General features: G+C 49.4%; 2 protein-coding genes across 2 annotated transcripts; one reads left to right on the top strand and one right to left on the bottom strand.

Moving 5' to 3' along the window:
* Positions 1-487: 487 nt before the first annotated feature.
* POLR1E (RNA polymerase I subunit E) lies at positions 488-16,300 on the bottom strand. Its single transcript, XM_058826801.1, has 12 exons — positions 16,133-16,300; positions 15,935-16,038; positions 6,652-6,728; positions 5,642-5,727; positions 5,034-5,089; positions 4,535-4,679; positions 3,538-3,645; positions 2,894-2,990; positions 2,564-2,697; positions 1,784-1,865; positions 1,526-1,657; positions 488-837 (listed from the first exon to the last, which is right to left on the bottom strand). The coding sequence occupies exons 1-12, from the start codon at positions 16,209-16,211 to the stop codon at positions 678-680; spliced, it is 1,260 nt and encodes a 419-aa protein (XP_058682784.1). The 5' UTR covers positions 16,212-16,300; the 3' UTR covers positions 488-677.
* A 173-nt stretch (positions 16,301-16,473) lies between these two features.
* On the top strand, positions 16,474-23,067 carry ZBTB5 (zinc finger and BTB domain containing 5). Its single transcript, XM_058826009.1, has 2 exons — positions 16,474-16,553; positions 18,171-23,067. Exon 2 carries the CDS (start codon positions 18,175-18,177, stop codon positions 20,197-20,199), a length of 2,025 nt encoding a protein of 674 aa, XP_058681992.1. The 5' UTR covers positions 16,474-16,553; positions 18,171-18,174; the 3' UTR covers positions 20,200-23,067.
* Positions 23,068-23,705: the final 638 nt, after the last annotated feature.

The raw sequence follows: 23,705 nt of genomic DNA, 5'->3' as shown, positions 1-23,705 counted from the left end.
CCATGCTCTCACTTCACACACCAGTTTGGAGGTGATCCTGTTTCTCACAAGCCTTCCCAATTCCTACAGCCTCACTAAGTAAACAACTCCCATGAGGCTGATCACCCAGGAGAGTGAAAATTTAGGGAAACCAGAATTAAGTATCTCTCCAAAGGGCTGGGAAGCAACAGCTGTGGCCTCATACTCATTGCTGTTACTGAAGGTGACACCAGCTCCAAATCACAGAACTCTCCATCCCCCAGGAGGAAAGCAAAAGTGACAAAAACTGTGAACATCCTTACAGTTTTTGAACACAGGATTACACAGACATTCCACAGAAACAAAAAGGTTATATGTAGGTCACACTCTTTTGTCTTCCTGCCTCTGACCTTGAACCTGGGATGGGCCACAAACCAGAAGCAGCCACACAGGGGAGAACCTGCCACCTCAAACTGTTCCCTGGTGCCTCAGCACAACCTCCATTTCACCCCCCACACCACACAAACTGGAGAAAAAAAGGGGCTTATTATAGCTTTTCCTATATAAGTAGAAAAAAAGCAGCATTTTAATGAGGTGAAACCATCAGCCTGGGTTTCAGCAGGGTGAGGGCTGATGCTGGACCCAAACCCAGCAGATGAAGGCATCCCCATGACATTCTGAGGGAGGGGCTGTGTCTCCCCTCAGACCTCCTGGGTGTCTCAGCTCATTTTCTTGCGCTTCCTCTGTCCCTCTGGTGCCTTCTGCGTGGGCAAGGGCAGAGACAGAGTGCCCAGCCTGTGGCTCTGGTCATCGTCCAGCCCTGGCACCCCCTTGGTCTTGGTCACCCTGAGCCGCAGGGCCTTGGCGATGTCCAGTATCCTGGAAAACAGCGGAGAAATGCCGTCAGTGGGGTGAGCCCCCCGTGCCATCACCCTGCAGGGACCCCCAGCGCTCTGGGAGAGGCCTGGAGGTGTCTCTGTGGTACAGGGATGCCCTGGAGACAGCAGCTGGGAGCTGCTGCAAGGCAGGGAGCCCTCCTGGGGACAGAGTACTGCTGTTCTTCCAGCAGTCACAGCCCTGTGTTCCCAGCTGCAGCACAGCCCAAACCCGGGCATCAACTGCCAAGAACAACAAGGATTCCTGGAAAAACTTAGTTACAGAAAGAAAAAACAAAAAAGGGAAAATGGCAGGAAACCAACAGCAGAGACTGCTCATAAGCCTACTAAAGCCACTACCAATTAAAGAATAAAGAGGATAACTGTGGGCAAAGTAAGTGATAGCATCAAAACCCATGAGGAAGGCTGAAAACCAAGCGCTTTGGTAAGACCCAGCAATAACTGAAGTTTTGGGTGAAAAGCCTGATTCAATGAATGCTGCAGGGCCAAGGACAGGAGCACAGCTGGAGCTGCCAGGTGACTCCTGGGCAATGCAGGTCCTGCATGCACAGACAACTGCCTACCCTCCCTTGGGAAATTAAAGCCCTGCCCAGGTCCAGAGACACTCCAGAGCTCCCCCAGAGCTTTCTGCAGGAGGGTCCTGGCAGGTGTGAAGCAACAGGATGACTCACCTGCTCTCTGGGAGCTTCAGGTCATTCTGCAGGACGGTGAGATCTGTCTGGAAGTTGTTAATGTGCAGAGCCAAGGTAATGACGTATGCAGTGATTTTAGCCCTCATGGATGCAGATATTAAATTCTGGATGCTGTGTGGCAAGAGGGAGAACTTGTGAGAGGTGAAGTGTAAGGGCGTTCCTGATGGTGTGTCTGTGGCCCCTCAAGCTGAGTTCTGCCGTATCTGTGCCTCAAGAACATCCCACACCATCTCTTACCTGCCATTGTTGTAGGTCAGCGAGCTGAAATTCTTCATGAGTTTCCTGCTGATGATGTGTGGGCACTCCGGACCCATTGGATCTAGGGCAGAAAGGAGCTTTGCAGTGGAATGAGGAACCCTGCACTGCCCACCCACCACAGCAGTACATGTGTTATCCTGACACTTATCATGGAATATCAGAATACCCACGTGGAAAGGGACCCACTGCGATCACAGAGTCTAACCCCAGGAATTCTACCATTTACTGCCTCTTCCCAGGAACACAACAAACCTAAAAGGAGCCTTGGTGCTTGATTTTTATGTCTTGTGATTTTTCAGGCCTGAAAGAATCCCAACAGCTTTTATTTTCTTAGTAAAAGCAATCTCCCACTTCCATACTATATAATCTAAAATGCACACACACCTCTGCATGTATTTCTCTTGCCACAAAATACTGTTAAAGCTGAGACGACACTAACAAGTCCCTACTATCACCAAGTCTAGTCATTCCCACATGCTCCTTAGACAAGTCCTGTGGGTGACTCCTGTGTCTCCAGCAACACAGGATGATATTTAAAGCCAGGCTTGCCACGTCCTCCTCCCTCAACCCTGCTAAGGACTGACAGACACAATTTCTAGGGAAGATGGCAAGTCTGGAAAATCTCAACCAAAATGTTTTGCATGGTGCTGAGTATGGCAGAGGTATGTTCCACACACTCAGCTGATGAGCAAAAGATGATGAATTTGGGAATGAAGACATTCCCAAAAGCATGTGTTTAGGAGCTGAAAACTCTCTTACGCTTCTTCTTGATCACTTTCAGCTGGCTGAACTTGACGAGGGTGTCCAAGAACCAGAGGCATCGGGCTTTGTGGTCTCTACTCCTCTCATCAGTGGGCAGGAACTTCAGCTCCTCCAAAACAAAGGAGCAGTGGCTGCAGGAAAGAGAGGGAGAGTTCAGCTCCCCAGAAGGCCCCTTGCTGCTGTGTCCCCAACTGTCCCCCATGTTCCCAAGGCAGTGCTACCCTGCCGTGACCTGATCCAACGCCCTCCCTCTGCCCCAGAGCTGTGGCACGGGCAGCAGCAGCCCCACTGCCCCAGAGCCAGCAGGAGGCCTGGCAGCAGCGTTACCTTCTCTCCTCTGCTCTCTTGGCCAGCTCCTCTGCGGTGATGCTGGCCAGGGCGGCTGCTGGGACCCGCAGTGCCTCGTACTCAGCAGGAGACAGGACTGGCAGGATTTTAAGGAAAAGAACAAGCCTGGGCTCTCCTTTCCAGGTAGGGCAGTGTGGTGGTTTCACACTGACTGACATTTGGGGAAGAAATAAGAAAACACCCATGGAAGTGATTTATTTGATAGAAGCTGCTGGGAGCTCCCTCTGTGCCTGGGGAAGGCCAATAGCTGGTTCTGAGAACTGACAACATTTTGCATCGTTTAGAAATTAGATCTACTTCTGTCCACACTCACTTGGGGAGATGTGGGCAAGGGGATGGAATCTGTCCAGGAACTGAAGTCTCTAACACACTGTGGCACAACCACAGCTCACCTCTGCAAGGCCAACCTCACCAATATTCCCTGTGGGACGCTGCCCACCAGGAAGCTGAGCATCCTGCTCTCCGTAGGAAAGAGGCAGGATATGGGACCTGCAGGCCCCAAAACATTACCTTGCTCCCAGCTCTTGGCCTGTGAGGGGCAAAGGCTTGACTTGCTCCCATGTGCCAGATGGCTTCATCGAGACTTAAAGGTGTGAGGAACCCCCGTGACACAGAAAAGATACTGTCCTCAAACTTGTAAACGTGCTCCGGCCTGTCGGCGTCCTCGTGGCACGGTGGGAGGAAGGCAGAGATATTCTGCACATCATCCTGGGCCATGTCCTGCATCAGAGCTTGGGAGGGAAGCAGGACAAGAGCATTTGGATCATGCTAACCAAAATGCAGAGAACAGGAACACTATCTAAACCCTTCCTTTAAAAGCAAGTTTACTCAATGGGTTAGCACCATTTTAGTCACAGCTGGACTTTTACACATTTACAACTCCTATCAAGAACCTTCTGGTCATACAGATTTAGAAAGGCCAGTCCAGACTAGAGAAACATCTAGCAAAGAAGGGCACAAAGATGCCTGCTGCTGCAGGTGGGCAGAGCATGATTCTGGCACCTGCATTCCCGTGAACACCCACTTGACACAAAGCAGCTCTGAGAGCACAGTCAATATCCACCCTGGAACAAAAGGATGGAAGGTGGTGGGGTCTGCAGTCAACAGACATCTCTCCTGGTCATGCCAGTGACACCCTCAGGATCCCAGAGGTGCTCTGGAGGGCTTTTGTTTGCCCTCCTGCCCAGATGCCCAAAGTCAGGGCAGCCCCAGCCCTCTCCTGCCACAGCTTGGAAGCCTCTGGGGATGGTGACACCACACTGTGTTGTGACCCGCCCCAAGGCTGCACCACTCTCTGAGGTGAGAGGCTGCCTTTTCAACAGCCATGCCACAGAGCTCAGACCAGGTAAAGGCACTGCCTCTATCCCACAGGAGCTTCCAAAGCAGGCAGGATGCACACTGATGTCACAGGGACCTTCCCTCATTCAGGCAACTCCAACACCAAGTCCAGTGGGGCCAGAAAGAAGCAGTTTCTCTGCATGTACCCATCTCAGCTGTTAGACCAGCTACTTCCTCATCACTTAAAGAAAACCCCTCTTCTTCCTGCCACACTTGGCATGGACAGACAGAAAAAGGCACTTCAGTTTGTCCTGATTACACCCCGAGACAGAATCCTCTCACCTGTCACTCCCTTGGCATCTATAACATTTGCAGCTGCTTTTGCCACAGCTGTGTTGACAATGTCACTGCCCACAGCGTTCATGCGGCGAGAGCTCAGAGCTCTCTTCTGCTTGCTGGTCCCGAAGGCCTCAATGCACAAATCCATCTGCACGACACGGAAACACACGTTAAGACACCCTGTGCACCCAGGAGAACACAAAACCCACTGCTTGTTCCACAGCCACGGTCTCTAAGAAAACTCTGAACTTTTCACGTGGCAAAATGTGCAGGATGCGCTGGTTTGGGAGGGCAGGAGGTCACTGGGATGGTGACCAGCCTAAAATAACCAGGAAAATACTCCTGAGCCAGGCAATGACGGTGCTGCCTCCTGGACACAGGGAGAGTGCTGGTCCTGCACAGTTTACCCTGCAGACACCAAACCTCCCAGCCTCAAGAGACAAGCAGCTGCCTCTGTCAGATAGGTAATCACAGTGGAGCATGACACAGCTTTCAACCTTACCTTCTCCCTGTAGGATTTGGTCTGATAATCCTTTGTGTCGCCAGGCAACAAGTTATCTATAAAACAACAAAAGTAAGGGTGCTTGGATGGGAATTCCTTCAGCTCTGTGACTGACAGACTTGGCACAGAACAGCAGGATCTCCTCCATGTGACCTGGCTAATTAAAGGACACACCAAATATGAGAATCTAGAACAAAAAAGGAGATTTTGCTACAAAGCCCATGGGTGCAATATATAGACTATGGCCAAACCCAAATCCTACTGCACAGGGTAATAATCAGCTCCCAAATGTTCCTATCCTGGATTCAGTGACTAAACAGTCCAGCTGAATAAAACCTGGCTTTTTTAGCTATTCAGGGATCCAGTTCTTGATGAGTCTCAGACCTCCCTCAGCAGAACACACACAGACAAGGCTGCACTCGAGCAGTGAAACTCTGTGAGTGCCTCCCACCCTCCACACTCCCTGTTTAACTCCCACGCTGGGCTCACTGGGCTCCCCTCTCCCGCTGTCCCTCTGTGAAGGTGAAGGAAGTGTCCTTGCTCTGTGCCAAGGGAACAAGGCAGGAATGAGAAGGACAAAGCAAGCTGTGACTCCCAGCACCTCCCACCTGAGAGCAGGGGCTGCATGTTGAATATCTCAGCGTTGTACACCTCCATCTGCCCGGAGTTCTTGTCTAACACACCAACGAAGTACCTGGGGAGAACGGGGCAGTTGATTAATGAGAGGCAGAGCAGTGGAAATTATTTAAATTACATGGTCTTCTCACAGCCTGGCATCTCTCCTGCCTAGCACATACAGTGCTACGATAAACCAAGTCACCTCCAAGACATGTGTACATATAAAAACAGAAAGACTTGCTACCCTGAGTAAATGCAGAAGTCTTAAAACAACCGAATTAGGTCAAATGTAGGTGCCAAGAGTTCTGCTATTTTCTTTTGCCTTTTTCTGCTGTGTCAGGACTTGATGGCCATGCTTGAACAACAGCCAAATTTACTTGTAGCTCCCAGAGCTCAGGATCTCCAGAGGTGCAGGCAAGCACCACTGTAGCCCCCAGAATTACCTTTCCACCAGTGTTCAGGGGGAAGAGCACTTAAATCTGCCCACGAACAATACTGAATTAACACCCATACCACACACATTTGTTAAACTGCATTTATCTCTCCAAACTCGAGAAGAAACACCCCTTTGGTGCTCTTTTTTCAGCTGCAGGATCTCAAACTGGACACTGCTCTGCCTGAGGATCCAGCTCTCCTGATTTTACCACTCAGACAGAACTGAGGGTGGTATGGGCATGGTTTGACAGACTCTGCAGAAGCGAAGCCAGTTCCCTGTACAGATTTACAGAACATCTCCGCTCAACGATGACCCCTTCAGCGCTGACCAACTCATGACAAAGGCAATTTCTTCATCATAATTTTTTAGCTCCATCCTGCTGCTACACTAATCCCAGACCTCACAGGATTTTTTTTAACTGGTCTGTGATTTTACACATCACAACTTCCACAAGATCCTTTGAGCCTCACCGATGTCCCGTGGGCACCTCTGAGACAGGTGCAGGGGAGGGAGCAGGAGCTCTGGGTCTGAGCAGCCCCTGTGCTCCTGGCTCCTTTTCCATACCTGCACAGGGAGTTGCACTTCAGGACCTCGCTGCCGAAGTTCTGCCCCACGTAGCAGAGCCGCTCTGTCTCCGAGACCTGGGAAACCATGGAGAATTCCTTGAACAGGGGCTGTGAGGATCCTTCACTGCCTCTGCTCTGCACTGCCAGGCATCACCTGGTGCACGAGCACAGAGTGTAACACACACAACGCCTCTCAGTTACCACCCCTCAGTAGCTCAGTTTAAAGTGTGATTTCCAGTGGTTCATTTAACCTCCAGTATTGTCAAGTGCCTGCAATTCGCCAGCTGAAGAGCCAGAGCCAGCACTATAGAGGAATGGCTAGCTAGCAAAGGTCATGTTCCCATGCAGCAGTTAGCTGAGAAAGAATTAAACAATAGAGTGCAGTTGGTGTGAGATGTTGCAGGGTCAGGAAGACCTTGGTGATAATGGATAATTGAGAACAGGATGCTGTGATCAGAAGAATGTGAATTCAGCATAGATGAGCGATCACAGGAATGTGGAACTAGGTGGAGTTGACCTTAAATGAAATATCCAATAATGAGCTTACTTTTGCACTATGTATGAGCCTAATTATTGATGCTATATAAGTGGTTTTAGAGTTACCAATAAATGAGACTTGCTGATCATTCATATTGAGTGCTGCATTTCTCCCGCCGAACTCATCAAATGGCGCCCGAACAACAGGGACCTTGGGGACCTTTGGGACCTTTGGGATATTTGGAACCTTTGGGACCTTTGGGACCTTAAAAAGGAGTCAGCCAAGGGATTTGGCGACAGGGGACGGGTCCTCCGCAGCAAGGACGGTGAAACACAACAGCTCTGCCGCATTCCAGGCCACCTAACAGGAGAGTCCTGATCAAAAAGCAACGTTGCCCAGGCGCCCAGGTGACCTTTTAGAAGAGTCCTGCTGTAACGTGCTGCCGAAACCTTGTAGGGGCTGCAACAGCACATGCTGATGGTAAGATGGAAAGGCAAGCAGCATATGATTTATTTACCTACTTTTTAGAAAAGCGAAAGGTTAAAGACTTTGATTTGCGCAAGGAGCTCCCTGAACTTCTTGCATATGGGTATGCACAGGGTTGTTTTCAGAATCCCCATACAGTCCATGAATTAAGTGAGTGGCGAAAATTTGGAGATAAACTGTGGGAAGCTGTTTTAAATGATGATAAAACTGCTAAAAAATTGGGAAAACTGTGGTGGACAGTTCATAATGTTCTTTTGCAGTATCAGGCTGAACAGGCAGCTGCCACGCAGGCATCTGCAGCTATGTCAAAAAATAGATTATTAGAGGGAACTAATGAGTGTCCATTGCCACCTGCCACGAATATAATAATTTTAAACCCTCCCGCGCAGTCACTGACCCCTGCCACAGCTACTAATCCTTTTGTGCCATCTCCAACAGCTTCACCTACTAACCTTGATTTTGGAACGGAGCCTTCGGCACCGCCACCACCCTCACCTAGGGGAAATAAACCTGTCCATGGGGTAGGGAGTGAGTTAGGTGAGACTATAGCACAGGAAAGAAGGGAGACATGGGCTGCGTTGGCATGGAATGCTTTGCAAGAGGGAGATCAGGAAACAGCAGACGCTGTATTAGAAGTAGCATGTCCTGTAACCTTTACACCGCTGCAAGGGGGTAAACTGCAAGCTCAAATTACAGCTTTAGATTGGAAGTGGTTAGCACAGTTGCGATCTACAGTCAGTCAGTTTGGAGTGACCAGTGAACCGGTTAGACAGATGATTGATTATTTGTGGGGCACACAGATTTTGTTGCCTGCAGATTGTAGGAATATTATGAAATTGATTCTTAGTCAACATCAGCAGTTGTTGTTTAATGCACACTGGCAAGCTTATTGTCAAGAAAGTGTAAATGTGCAAAGACAGGCAGGTGATCCATTGTATGGGCTAACTTTGGAAGAACTTATGGGCTTAGGAGCATATAGTCAGATGGAAGCACAAGCTATTTTGGGGCCAGACAAGTTGAGAGAAGGGATGCGGTTAGTGCGAGCTGCATTTGATCGGATTAAGGAGCCAGGAGGTATTCCATCTTATATGGGTATTAAACAAAGGCAAGATGAGCCATTTGGAGCATTTATTGATAAAGCAGCTTCAGCTATAGAGAGGGCAGGTGTTCCTGAATATATGAGGGGAGCATTATTAAAACAATGTGCACTACAGAATTGTAATCCAACAACCAGATCAGTTTTAAATTCCCTAAATGCTAACTGGACTATTGAAGAGGCATTAGAGAGGATGTCTAATATACCAATGGGGTCACAGGCAATGTTAGTCCAGGCAATTAAAGAACTAGGGCATGGGTTAGAAAAGCAAGTTGCATCTACTTGGAGTCAGGTTTTAGCAGCTCTTGCACCCCTACAAGCGGCCACAACCAACAATGGCAGGATTCCAGCCTCCCGACTCAAATGTTTTCGCTGTGGCAACCTTGGACATATTCGGAAGGAATGTACTGTACCATCTGTTTGGTGCAATCAGTGTCGGTCCAATACCCATGCTGATAATATTTGCCGCCGGAGATCGGGAAACGGGAAGGTCAGCGCGAGGAGCCGCCGCGCCAGGACACAAATAGCAGCCACAGGAACATCAGTGCAACTTCCCTCCAGCCTGCCACAGCAGGGAGCCTCAGCCTGGACCTGGCAGCCTCAGTGACTGTGGATTTATTGACATCACAGCCTTACAAGATACCCACGGGAATTACTGGACCAGTGATAATAAATGGAAATGCCATGGGTGCAATTGTGTTGGGACGTTCATCTGCTAGTTTATTGGGACTATTTATTTTACCTGGAGTAATTGATGTGGACTGTTCTGGTGAAATATATATCATTGCATATACACTGGCACCACCAGCCAGAATTGATAAGGGACAGCGAATTGCACTATTGGTGCCGCTGCCACAATTTACCCATCAGTTGACACCATTGAAAAATCAATCACAGGGTACAGGTGGATTTGGTTCCACAGGAGGAGTTACATTGCTTACCCTGGACTTAAACACTCGACCCAAGCGAACAGTTGTTCTCAATTATAACGGAGAATCCCACCAATTAGAAGGACTGTTGGATACTGGGGCAGACTCGAGTATTGTTGCTCCACAATATTGGCCCCAGGAATGGCCTTTGCTGCCTAGTATGGTTACTGTTACAGGGGTGGGAGGCTTAACTTTGGCAAAAAAGTCTCCACAAATTCAGATTCAATTCGATGGGAAGGTCATCAGCTCTGTTTTGTCAATTGTCCCATTGCCAGACAAGGTTCAATGTTTAATTGGGCGAGATATTTTGTCACAACTTGGTGTTATTTTGACCAATGAGCACCCTTTAGAATAGAGGCCACTGTTTGGACTTTCCCACTCCCACTTAAATGGATAATTCAGGAACCAGTATGGGTTGAACAGTGGACTTTAAAAAGGGAAAGTCTGCAACAAGCTCATCAATTAGTGCTGGAACAATATCAACAAGGACATTTAAAGTTGTCAACAAGTCCTTGGAATACCCCCATTTTTGTTATAAAAAAGAAGTCTGGGAAATATCAATTGCTGCATGACTTACATGCAGTAAATGAACAAATGGAGCCAATGGGGGCACTACAACCTGGTTTGCCCAATCCTGCAATGTTGCCAAAAGATGGGCCCTTGTTAATAATTGATTTAAAAGACTGTTTTTTCACTATCTCACTGCATGAACAGGATACTTGCAGATTTGCTTTTACTTTGCCTTCATTAAATCGAGCAGAACCAGACAAGAGATTTGAATGGACAGTTTTACCACAGGGTATGTGTAATTCTCCTACCTTGTGCCCGCTTTATGTTGATAATGCTTTGCAACCACTACGTGTTCGGTGGCCTACAACCATTATTTATCATTATATGGACGATATTCTTTTTGCTCAGTCACAACGTTTTGCAGATAAACAAGTTAAAGACATTCAAACACAACTACTTCAGAATGGACTGGTGGTTGCACCTGAGAAAATACAGCAGTCATCCCCATGGAAGTATCTCGGGTGGACTTTAACTGAACAGTCTGTTGCCCCTCAGAAACTGTCATTAAACATATCACTTCATACTGTTCATGATGCTCAGCAATTGCTGGGGGATTTACAATGGCTTAAACCTGTTGTGGGTATTCCTAATGAACTTTTGCAATCCCTACGACCTTTGTTAAAAGGTACTGATCCTACAGCACCCATACAGGTCACCAGTGAACAACAAGAAGCTCTCAATAAAATAATGGACTGTATCCAGACAGGTGTTGTTCGTAGGCGAGATCCAGACTTGGACATTAATCTTACTGTATGGTTTGGACCTCAACATCTCATCAGTGCCCTGACACAGCAACAAAAGAAAACAGGGGAGATATGGGTATTAGAGTGGTTGTTACCACCACTACAACAGAGACATATTTTGATTCAAAAAATTGAAATTTTAGCAAACTTGATAAAACAAGGACGGAAGCGATTGTGGCAACTTATGGGTGCAGATCCAGCTGAAATTCAGATACCAATAAAAAGAACACTTTAGATTGGTATTTAATTCACAGTTCTACATTGCAAGAAGCATTGCTTGACAACAGCAGTGTAGTCAGTACTGAGGAAGTGCCTTGAATACCACTGCGATGGATAGGTCAGCAGAATTGGATTGAAAAGCCCAAACAATCATTTGTGCCATTACCAGAGGCATCAACTGTGTTCACTGATGCTGGAAAGAAATCTCGTACAGCTGCTGTGACATGGCAAGGTTCAGAAGGACAATGGAATCATCATATTATTCCAGCTCAAAAGGAGGACACATTACAAACTCTGGAATTAGTCACTGTTGTTTGGGTTTTGGTGAAGTTTAAGGGTCCTGTTAATGTGGTAACTGATTCTTTATATGTTGCAGGAGTGAGTGAACGTATTGAAAATGCAGACATAAAGAAAGTAAAAAACCCTTGTTTATATGAACTGTTTTTGCAGCTTCAAAGAGCAGTAAAGTTGAGGACTGCAGCCTTTGCTATTATCCATATTCGTAGCCACAAATGGGATGTGGGTTTAGGAGAAGGAAATGCCAGGGCAGACCGATTGGTTTCATTGTCACAAAATAGCCCTGTCCCACCACAGATATTAGCTAGAGAAGCTCATGCCATCTTTCACCAAAATGCAAAAGGACTCCATCGAGAGTTTCAGATACCTTTAGAGGAGGCTCGGGCTATTGTCAAAGCATGTCCTATTTGTAGTTTTCATAATCAAGGTAGTGGATTGGGTCTTGGGGTAAACCCGAGAGGATTACAGGCTAATGAGTTGTGGCAAATGGATGTTACTCATGTTGCAGAGCTTGGGAGAGTTAAATATGTACATGTCACTATACAGATGCTTACAGATGCATGTCACAGATACTTATAGTCATTACATCTGGGCTACAACTCAATCTGGTGAGAAAGCACGGAATGTTGAGCGACATTTAGTAAATTGTTTTGCAGTCATGGGAGTTCCACATTCTATTAAAACAGACAATGGACCTGCTTATTGTAGTAGTAGAATTAAGCAGGTGATGCAATCATGGGGAATCAAACACATAACAGGGATTCCACATTCCCCCACGAACCAGGCAATAGTAGAACGAGCAAATGGTACCTTAAAACAATATTTGAACAAATTTAGGGGGATTAAAGATCCACAAGAACGATTATTGCCATGTTTATTTGTTTTAAATCTTCTGTGTATTTTTGGAAACAGTGATTTGCCTGCAGCAATACAGGTCATAGTGCACCTGAAGCAGAGAAAACTCAAAGTCCAATATGGGTTCGCTATAAGGATCCAAAAACAGGTCTGTGGGGAGGTCCTAGTAAGGTACTCTATTGGGGACGTGGTTATCTTTTGTGTCTACCCCCACAGGGCCTGTCTGGGTGCCCAGCCGATGGACTAAACCTGCTGATCCCAGTGATTTACCTTCAGCTGATCCAGAAAATTCAGCAGATACTTCTCGTTCTCTACCATCAACATAGAGACAGGACCTGATGAACTCTCACACGTGAATCTTGTGTACAGTACCAGATTGTGAATGTTATCCTTTTGTATGTTACATTTGTAAAGTGTGTAAAGAGAAGTGGTGGATACATTCTAAGTGGGGTCAATCCCCAAGAGGGATTTGTACAGAGTGTTACAACTTTGAAAGAAATTTGACTGAGATTGCATTACAGGAAGGTGTGCAAACAGGACAATTTGAAAAAGGATCTGATAGATGGTGGGAGATTTATTCTTTTGGGATAAACCCAGAAAATTACTGTTATCATCCTGATACCCCTTTACCATATATTATTGAAATAACTACAATACATTGTCGCAAGACACTGACACAAGTCAGGTGTGATATTCCAGGGGTAAAAAATAAAAATTGGGAGCAATTCTCAAAACAGCAGTCTCGAGAGAAGGGGTCTTTCCCTGAAAGTTATCCCTGCTGCTGAGAAGATGGAACACCCCGTGGTTCGAAGCAACCGAATCGACGGGCGAGGCAGAGGGGTAAAAGAAAAGGGAAGCAAGATCTCACATGGGATCCAGCCAAGATGCTGGCCGAGCTGCCGCAATCCTTTTAAAGTCCTTAAAGGACTACCTCTGATCAGGTTGTTGTTGTGGTTTACCATGATAAAGGGAAATGAAGGGTTTTTGATTGACATGGATGAGAGACAAAATATGTGGGTAACATGGGCTAATCAAACTGGATAGGATAATTTTTGCCTTTCAATGGCTACCCCTTCGGATCCTTTTCGAACTTGTTTAGTGGGCGCACCTTTAGATGATTCACTTAATGCCACAATGTTTAAAAACTGGACAAAGAATTGGAAAACACCCAAGGAAGCAAACAAAACATTATGTGAAATCCCATCAGGTAAATTCATGATCAATATCTGTGACACAGGTTTAATCCCAGCAAATCCCATTGGTGCTCAAAACTGGTACATTGCTACAGGTTTAAATGTTACCAGGTCAGAACCACAAGAATTAAGACTGTTAGGTTCAGCCCCTAACAATTATTGTTTAAATTTTGTCAATTGGGCTAGGAACAATCATGCGAAAAAGTCTCATGGGCCAAATGGTGCAAACATTTCTCCACAAAATTTGGTATATTTGCAAAATAATGATGCATATTGTGGCAATTGGTGTCACAAAGTAAATTCTAGCAGTTCACCTCTACAATTATCACCTGGTATTTTTCTAATTTGTGGAGATCGTGCATGGCAAGGACTGCCAGCAAACCTTTATGGAGGGCCTTGTTATTTTGGGAAATTGACATTGTTTGCACCCACTATACAGCAACTATTAGGAGCCAAGAGAACCAGGTTAAGAACAAAGAGAAGTGTGTTTCAATTAGGGCCAGAATGCAAGGATCAGGTTGAACTTTGGGAATGTCCTACAGTGATTGTTTCATCTATTTTTACACCTGGAGTATCTAGTGCTCAAGCCTTAACACAGTTACGACGACTGGCGTGCTGGACAGGAAAACAGGTTAATATTACATCAAAGGTTTTGTCTGATTTGCTTTTGGATATGAACAGTGTTAGGCATGCTGTATTGCAGAATAGAGCTGCTATTGATTTTTTGCTACTAGCACAGGGCCATGGCTGTGAAGACTTTGATGGGATGTGTTGCATGAATCTTCCTGACCATTCAGTGTCTATTCATGCTCGTCTTCAACAACTACAGGACAATATGAAAAAATTAACCATGGAAACAAATCCATTGGAGGAATGGTTTCAATCCCTAGGTCTCACAGGATGGTTAAAACATTTGGCACAAAGGGCAGTTGTTGTTGTATAGATCATTGTGATTATGTTACTGTTTATTCCTTGCTTGCTGCAATGCTTGCAAAACATGGTAAAGAAGGCTACTTCTACAGTTTTATTAGTGCAAAAAGAAAACAGGGGAATTATAGAGGAATGGCTAGAGAGCAGAGGTCATGTTCCCATGCAGCAGTTAGCTGAGAAAGAATTAAACAACAATAGAGTACAGTTGTTTTGAGATGTTGCAAGGTCAGAAAGATCTTAGTGATAACTGTTAACTGAGAACAGGACACTGTCATCAGAATATTAATTCTGCACAGATGAGCGATCACAGGAATGTAGAATTAGGTGGAGTTGACCTTACATAAAATATCCAATAATGAGCTTGCTTCTGCACTATGTATGAGCCTAATTATTGATGCTATATAAGTGGTTTTAGAGTTACTAATAAATGAGACTTGCTGATCATTCATATTGAGTGTGTTTGTCTCCCACAGAACTCATCAAGCACTACCAAGAGTGTCCCAACCACCCAAACATATTTTCAATAAATTATGCCAATGTGCTGGTTTTCTGCTCTGCTGCAGTGAATTTCCCCAACAATTTGGGCTGAAAAGTCGTTTATTTCTTGAGTGCAGCAGTTGTAAAGATTAACAGCCGCATCAGAAAGCAGCTTCTGACTGCACCCTCAGCTCCCTCTTCACTGAGAGATCCCCTTACGATGTAACTGAGCCAAACAAAGATACCTTTGGTGAAGATTTAGCAGTGTGAACAGAACACAGTGGATTTCATTATCAAATGCACTCGACCAGTTGGGAAGCAGCTCCCAGGTGGTTCAGGTGTCCCTGTTCTGCCAGTTCCACCCTGCAGTGTCCATCAGCCATGTCAGTGCCAGAGCCTCCTTGGGTTCCTCTGGATCCCAGAGGCACCCTGGCACTTGGAACATATCCCTGGGGAAGATGCTGGGCTAAACTTTGATCGTTTAAAGAAAAAAATCTGTTGCAAAGCTCCAGGCACAGATTTTCACAGAATCCCAGACTAGTCTGGGTCGTGCAAGACCTTAAAGCCCCCCCAGTGCCCCCCCAGCCATGTCAGGGGCAGCTCCCAGTGTCCCAGGAGCTCCCAGCCCCAATGTCCAGCCTGGCCTTGGGCACTGCCAGGGATCCAGAGGCAGCCCCAGCTGCTCTGGGCACCCTGCGCCAGGGCCTGCCCGCCCTCACAGGGAGGAGTTTCTCAGCCCGGAGGGAGCTGCTGAGGCCACAGCCCTGCGGGCAGAGCAGGGTCAGAGCCCTCCGCAGCAGGAGCTGCTCGGGGGGATTCCAGCTGGGAATTCCCTGGGCCGGGGCCCCGCCTTGGCCTCTCACGGGCCCCGCAGCTCGGGGTGCTGATTAACAACACCTGTAACTTTTATCTAACTGTGGCCATTACTGGCTATTATCTCATTGTGCAGCACTACCACAACATCCCGACGCCGCTGCTGTCCCGCCGCCGCCCCCACCGGGCCCTCACCAGGATCCTGCGGTGCTTCTTCCGCGGATGCGCCGTGTCCCGGCTCCGGTACACGGTGAAGCGCAGGGAGTCGGGGCGCCGCAGCCTCCCGTTGGCGAACCGCACTGCGGGAGAGGAAGCCCATGAGATCCGGCGCCGGCCGCGATCCCCGAGCGGGGCCCGTGACCCGCCCCACGGCCCCGGCCCAGTCCCGCTCACCGAGCGCCGCCGGCCGGTCCGCCTCGGGGTCCCCGCGGTAGCGCCAGGTGGCGGTGGCAGTGGCGGTGGACGCGGCCATGGCGGGGCTGAGGGAGAGGCTCCGGTCAGGACGCGCGCTCCGATGGGGGCCCAGGTCCCGCTCCCCCGCCTCTTCCGCCGCTGCCTCCCTGCGTGGCAATAAACTCAGCCCCGATTGGGCGAGGACAGACTCTGACATCGCCTATAAGTAACGAGGCCGCCGATTGGCTGTCAAGGGGGCCCGCGCCGCCAGCGGCCGGAAGTGGCGCAGTCGGTCGGCGCGGCGGGGCGGGGCGGGCGGGGCCGGAGCGGCGGGAGCGGGGCCGGGGCCGATCCCAATCCCGATCCCGATCCCAGTCCCCGTTCTGAGCCTCACACGGCCCTTCCAGCACGGACACCGCAGGTGAGCAGCGCGGGGGGCGGTGGTGAGGCGGAGACCAGTGGCCCCCCGCGTCGGGGCGGCACCGGGGCTCTGGACTCCCCTTTATGTCCCGTATGCGGCCCAGAACGGAGGCTCCGGCTGTGTCCGCGCCGGTGCTGGTGCAGCGCTGAAATGCAGATGCTTCTCTGGGAGGGGCACGAATCTTGGGTGTTCCAGGTGATGCGTACAGGAAAAAAAGGGAAGGAAAGGCGCTGTCTTGAGAGGAGCAGCTTTCAGCAGCAGAGCCCCAGTTATCCCGCAGCCAGCTCGTGTTCCGCAGTTCTCACAGCCTTTAAATTAGTTAATTTTTCTCGTGCTCAGTACTCAGCATTCATATCCCCGTTTGTAGCTGGTGAATATCTCCCTGTTCTGACTCCATCCGAGGACACGCGGTGGGATTGTTGGAATATCCCGTGCAGGGCCAGGATCCTGTGCTGGCCAAGAGGGAAAGAGCAGAGAACACGTCCGTGTTTGAGGATGGATTTTCTGAATCAGCAGACTTACATTTGATCCCTCCTGTAAAGTTATGATTCTAGCCATGTGACCTTTTATTTTTTGCTGCTTTATGGTCTCGTGTCCATTGATGCTGTCGCGTTGCTGTTGGGAAATAAACGTGAGCACAGAAACTTCTGTGTGTGTGCCCTGGATGTGAAGCCTTTGTGCTCACCAGACCTTACACTTTGTTGTTTTTTCATGAGGAAGAGTCGAGATATTGCTGAGGGTCACCCATGTAGTCTTGAAATTAATCTAATAAGATACGACCCGTGTTCTGTTAATAAAAATTTAGGGAGAAGCCACCCCTGACTGGTCTTGCTGAGCAGTGCAGTGTTTTGCCAGCAGCCCGTGTTTGTGGGAGGTTACCTGGTTGTGTGAGCAGTGTATCAGAGGGGGCAGCAGGTTAATATTGTAATCTGAATTCTTTACAAACCAGGATTAAATGTTTTACTGGCGGGTGTGAGGTGACCCACGCTGTTTCCAGTTTCCAGCACGGCTGCCTGTGACAGGTCAGCTCTGTGGCAGAACCTGGATTTTCGCTGCTTTTCCTTGTTCTCCAGACTGCTGGCTTTGATCCTGTGCCCAGTGGTGCTGGTGAAGTCAGACCACTCACTCTGTGTTTGTCTTTGATCTGTCGCCTTTCAGCCAGGTCCACTGCAGCCCAACAAGACTGCAGCCATAGAATCACACAGCACTTTGGGTTGGAAGGGCACCTTGTCGTGTTCCACTCCTCCCAGTGTCCCAAGAGCTCCCAGCCCCAATGTCCAGCCTGGCCTTGGACGATCCAGGGGCAGCCCCAGCTGCTCTGGGCACCCTGTGCCAGGGCCTGCCCACCCTGCCAGGGAGCAATCCCATCTAATGCTACCATCTTGTGGTTTGAGCCCGCTCCCCTTCCTCCTTCACTGCAGACACTTGTAAATAGTCTTGTCCCACCTCCACTGTAGCCCCCTTCAGAACTGGAAGGTCACAGTTATGTCACCCTGCAGCCTTTTCCTCTCCAGGCTGAACAATCCCAACTCCCTTCCCCTTTCCTCACAGCAGAGCTGCTCTATCCCTCTGATCAACTTGGTGGCCCATCATATAGCAGTCTCTGCTGTTTTGCAGGATCATGGATTTCCCAGGGCACTTTGAACAAGTCTTCCAGCAGCTCAACTACCAGAGGCTCCATGGGCAGCTGTGTGACTGTGTCATTGTGGTGGGGAACCGGCACTTCAAGGCGCACCGCTCGGTGCTGGCCGCCTGCAGCACACACTTCCGCGCGCTCTTCACCGTGGCCGAGGGCGACCAGACCATGAACATGATCCAGCTGGACAGCGAGGTGGTGACAGCCGAGGCCTTCGCCGCGCTCATCGACATGATGTACACGTCCACGCTGATGCTGGGGGAGAGCAACGTGATGGACGTGCTGCTGGCCGCGTCCCACCTGCACCTCAACTCCGTGGTGAAGGCCTGCAAGCACTACCTGACGACGCGGACGCTGCCACTGTCGCCGCCGAGCGAGCGGGCGCAGGAGCAGAGCGCGCGGCTGCAGCGCTCCTTCATGCTGCAGCAGCTGGGGCTCAGCATCGTCAGCTCGGCGCTGGGCTCCGCGCAGGGCGCCGAGGAGCCACCCGGCGCCATGGGCCCGGCGCTGCGGGGCGGGCTGGAGCAGCGCGCCGCCTTCCCCATCCGCCGCCTGCACAAGCGCAAGCAATCCTCCGAGGAGCGCGCCCGCCAGCGCATCCGGCCCGCCTTGGACGAGCCTGTGTCCGACGTGGCCGCAGAGAGCGGGCAGCCCGTCGTCCACTCGCGTGAGGATTTCTTCTCTCCGGACTCGCTGAAAATCGTGGACAACTCCAAGGCCGACACGGTTGCTGATAACCAGGAGGACAACACGATCATGTTCGACCAGTCTTTTGGTGCTCAGGAGGATGCCCAAGTGCCCAGCCAGTCAGACAATGGCGGGGGAAACATCTCCCAGATGTCCATGGCGTCCCAGGCCACGCAAGTGGAAACCAGCTTCGACCAGGAGGCTGCTGCTGAGAAGAGCAACTTCCCGTGCGAAAATACGGAGGTGAGCCTGAATGAGAAGGAGCACATGAGGGTGGTGGTGAAGTCTGAGCCCCTGAGCTCCCCAGAGCCTCAGGATGAGGTGAGCGATGTCACCTCCCAGGCGGAGGGCAGCGAGTCTGTGGAGGTGGAAGGAGGAGTGGTGAGCGCAGAGAAGATAGAGCTGAGTCCTGAGAGCAGTGACCGCAGCTTCTCGGACCCTCAGTCCAGCACTGACAGGGTGGGAGACATCCACATTATGGAGGTGTCCAACAACCTGGAGCACAAGTCTTCTTTCAGCATTTCAAATTTTTTAAATAAAAGTAGGGGAGGTGGCTTTGGTGCCAGCCAAAACAACGACGACAACATTCCCAACACCACCAGTGACTGCAGGATGGACAGTGACGCCCCTTATCTGATGAGCCCGGAGTCAGGGCCCACCGGTGGCCACTCCTCTGCTGCCGTCTCACACGTCGAGAACCCGTTCAGTGAGCCTGCAGACTCCCACTTCGTGAGGCCCATGCAGGATGTGATGGGTCTGCCGTGCGTGCAGACCTCTGGGTACCGAGCAGCGGAGCAGTTTGGCATGGATTTCCCGCGCTCAGGCCTGGGCTTGCACTCGCTGTCCCGGGCCATGATGGGCTCAGTGAGAGGTGGAGCCGGTGGCTTTCCTGGCTACCGCCGCATTGCCCCCAAAATGCCCGTGGTGACCTCTGTGCGGGGCTCGCAGCTGCAGGAGAGCTCCTCGGGGTCGCAGCTGATGATGAACGGGAGCGCTTCCTTCGAGAGCGGGCACCTGTCGCAGCCGGGCCCGCCGCAGCTGACGCGGGCGTCCGCCGACGTCCTGTCCAAGTGCAAGAAGGCTCTGTCGGAGCACAACGTGCTGGTGGTGGAGGGCGCGCGCAAGTACGCCTGCAAGATCTGCTGCAAGACCTTCCTGACGCTCACGGACTGCAAGAAGCACATCCGTGTGCACACGGGGGAGAAGCCCTACGCCTGCCTCAAGTGCGGCAAGCGCTTCAGCCAGTCTAGCCACCTCTACAAACACTCTAAGACCACCTGCCTTAGGTGGCAGAGCAGCAACCTGCCCAGCAGCTTGCTGTAACCTGCTGCCCCGGGCTCGGAGGAGCCTCGCTGCGGGCGGGGATGCTCCGGCGGGCGGACACCGGCGTGCCGCGGTGCCACACACAGTCTTGGCTCTGCCATTGGGGATATCCGGTACCTACCTCGCGGGTGTCGCCGCCGGGAGCCGCGCGGCGGGGATGGGGATGTGACCTCCACGGCGAAGCAGCCCCTTTGCAGGGCAGAGGGGTGACAGCACGGGGGTCTCCTGATACAGCACGGTTTGACAACAAGAAACTGACGTGCGCCATTCTTTTTGTTTGGTTTTTTTTTTTCTCTCTAGAGCATTTTGTAACAGTGGAAGCATTTAAATGATTACTGTAACCTGAGTTGCTGCATTATGTGAGGACAGTGCTGCAGACTCCTTACCTTTAAAAGAGAAAAAAAGCTTAGGCTGCACCTGTCTGACATAATGCTTTAAAATACGCTACTTATGACAATAGTTCTAGGATTATGAATGTATGTTTGGCTGTTTTGTAGTAAAGGACACTGTGTAATCAAGGTGCTTAAATTAAATCCCAGACAAGTAACTTTCGGACTGCCAGGTGTACATATAACTCTAAGACAGCAAGATCTGGATGTTTGGCTGGTTTTATTTTTTTCCGTAGAAACGAGTATTAAGTGGTAAGTGAAGTACTGTCTCTTGTTTGTGCTATTCCTAGCAGTATTTTAACCAGTTTGTATCTCCTATGTTACAATTCTATATATGCAGAAGTTTGAACAGAGCTTGTCTTTGTCTGTTGTTTTGAAGGAGAGGGAATTTGTGATGGCTTTTTTTGCCACGTAAGACAGTATCTTGCTGTTCCCAGATGCCCACAGCCCATCTGGTCCCCGTTGTGGCGTAAGCACGTTGGCTTTTTCTCTTATCTCCAGGCTTTAATTTCCTGCCCTGCACACTTAGTGACTTCGCAGCTGTGGATCTGTCCTTGGATCCAATCGCTCCTAGGTCAGAGCAATCCTCGTTTGCCATATTGCACAGAATCACGGAATGTGCTGAGTTGGAAGGGACCTCTCGGGGCCATCGTGTCCAGCTCCTGGCCTTGCAGAGGATACCACGGCAATCCCTGAGGGCAATGTGCAAACACTTGTTTGCTTCATGCAGCCCTGGGGTTGTGACCCTGTCCCTGGGGAGCTTGTTCAGTGCCAGACCACCCTCGGGATGAAAATCCTTTCCTGATAGCCAGCCTAAACCTCCCCTGACTCAGCCTCAGCTGTTTTCTCAAGTCCTGTCACTGGTCACGAGAGTGAAGAGAGCTGTACCTGCCCTGCTGCTCCTCAGGAGGATGTTGAAGACGCCACTGAGGTCTGGCCTCAGTCTCCTCCAGGCTGAGCAAACCAAGTGCTGTCAGCCGCTCCTTGTAACGCTTCTCCAGACCAACCTCATGTCCTCCTGTGGACATTCTCTGACAGCTTAACGTCTTTCATATGATGGTGCTCAAAGTTGCCTGCAGCACTTGAGGTGAGGCTGCCCCAGGGCAGAGCAGAGCAGAACAGGACAATCCCCTCCCTCACCTGGCTAGTGATACCCCCAGGACATGCTTGGCCCTCCTGGCTGCCAGGGCACTGCTGGCTTCTGTTCTGTAAAATGTCCTTGTCACATCCACCTAGGATAGTGTCATCAAAGTACTTTTCCCCATACATTTAAAAAATACTAATATAAATTTAATTTTAAAAAATGGCACTGTAGACATGCAGCAGAAATTTGTCGTTGTCTATGGGAGTCATGTAAATCTCCTTTTAATTTCCTCTTCTTTGGTGCCACCATAACCTAACACTGCCTGCAGTCTCCTTTCTTCCTTGTCAGAGGTGCACATGAACTGGTGCTCAGTGTTCTTAGGTTTTAAAATAAACTTTCAGAGCACTTGTGCTGATGATAAATGCTGCTCAGCTGAGCAGGGGCTGGCTCAGGGTGCAGTGTGTCCTGCTCAGGTGAGACTGAGGAGTTGCTGCACCTGCCGTAGCAGCGTGTCGTTTGCACCTTGACCATCTGAGGAATGCAGAAACCCAGGAGATGGTTGGATTAATTCCTTTAAAATGTTCACATTTTGTTATAGGGTTTACTTAATGGCCATATGTCTGGATCCTGATTTTTTTTTTTTTAAGCATTACAATAACACATTTTTTTTTAAAGCAGTGGGATATGCTGTGTTTTGTTTTAAAAAAATTCAGTGTTGGGGACTAACAGCATTGAGCTGCATAAACACTCTCCCAAATATCAATAAAATGCAATATTTTGTACTTTAATATTTTCTTGTGTTGCTTTATTAAGTAACACTCTGTTTTGTCTTCATTGCATTTCTAGTGTTTTGCTTTTTAAAAACAAGGCTTGTTTTTTTTTTTTGGTTTCCTGTAGCATATCCAAATCTGTTGAATTTTACAGTGTTTGGGAATAAAGCATCTCTTTGCGCAAGGAGACTAATTAGGAACTAATGAGCAGATGAACACTTAACTGGACTTTTGATCTGTTCTTATAAAAATTTTTATGTGGAATGTCAGTGCAGGAGGACTTGTGTATTCTTTCTTTCAGAAAGAGTTTGGAGCATTTTTGGAAGCAGCAGCCTTCAATGCCATTGTCAGTTGATGTGCAGAGGGGCAGTGGCAGGCCTGGAGCCTGCAGCTGCCTCATGGCTTTCTGAGTCTTCCTGAACGAAGCAATAAATTCCTGGGAATAGCATAAATAAACACCTGGGGCCTGAGCTGCCTGCTGCAGTGCAGGTGTCTCACCCCACAGCCTGGAGAGCTTATGCCACTGAACTGTGCTCAGAATTGAACTGTGCAAGTGGGATCTTGCATGGAGGTGTCGGGGTGTCTGTTCTAAAACACCTGGAAATAAACCCTACGTTTTTGTGTTGCTGTGTCTGACTGGCTTCACTGCTTTGGTGCTCTCCACACCAGCCTGTCCAGAAAAAATTGTGACTGCAAAAGGGATCGTATGAACCTGACTGTGGTAATAATTTTGTCCATGGTACAGTTCTTTGTAAGAACTTAAATGAAGCAGTATCTGCATTGCAGCTGTAAAATTCATGATCCATGGTCACTGCTGCTCTTGAATTCCTCCTGGGAGGATGTCACAGGTGCAGGAGGTGCTTGTCTCGAAGGAGTTATGATATGGACACCTGAGCCCAGGGCCCCAGTCCCTGCAGCAGCTGATTTACCAGCTCCTGGCTGTTTGTTAATGCACCTGGGGAATCTGACACACCTGCTCAGACACCAGGTCATTCCCTGCCATCATCAGGGACCACAGGAGCCGCTGGGATACTCGGTCACCATCCTTCAGCAGCTCCACCCACAGCAGAACCTTCAGTGTCAGCACTAAGGAATCTTGGAGACCAGTGAGCTCCCGCGCTGGACTCATGCCCTGGGTTTTCACAGCAAAGCCAATCCTGATTTCCACTGTGTCGTTTGGAAACTCCCCAGCCAGCTGGGATGCCCAGAGCACACTCCCTTCCTCCCCACCACCATGGCCACAAGCATTTCCTGCTCGCTCCA

This window comes from Poecile atricapillus, chromosome Z, assembly GCF_030490865.1.
Source record: "Poecile atricapillus isolate bPoeAtr1 chromosome Z, bPoeAtr1.hap1, whole genome shotgun sequence".
Classification (NCBI taxonomy): domain Eukaryota; kingdom Metazoa; phylum Chordata; class Aves; order Passeriformes; family Paridae; genus Poecile; species Poecile atricapillus.
This window is presented reverse-complemented; position numbering and strand designations above follow the sequence as displayed.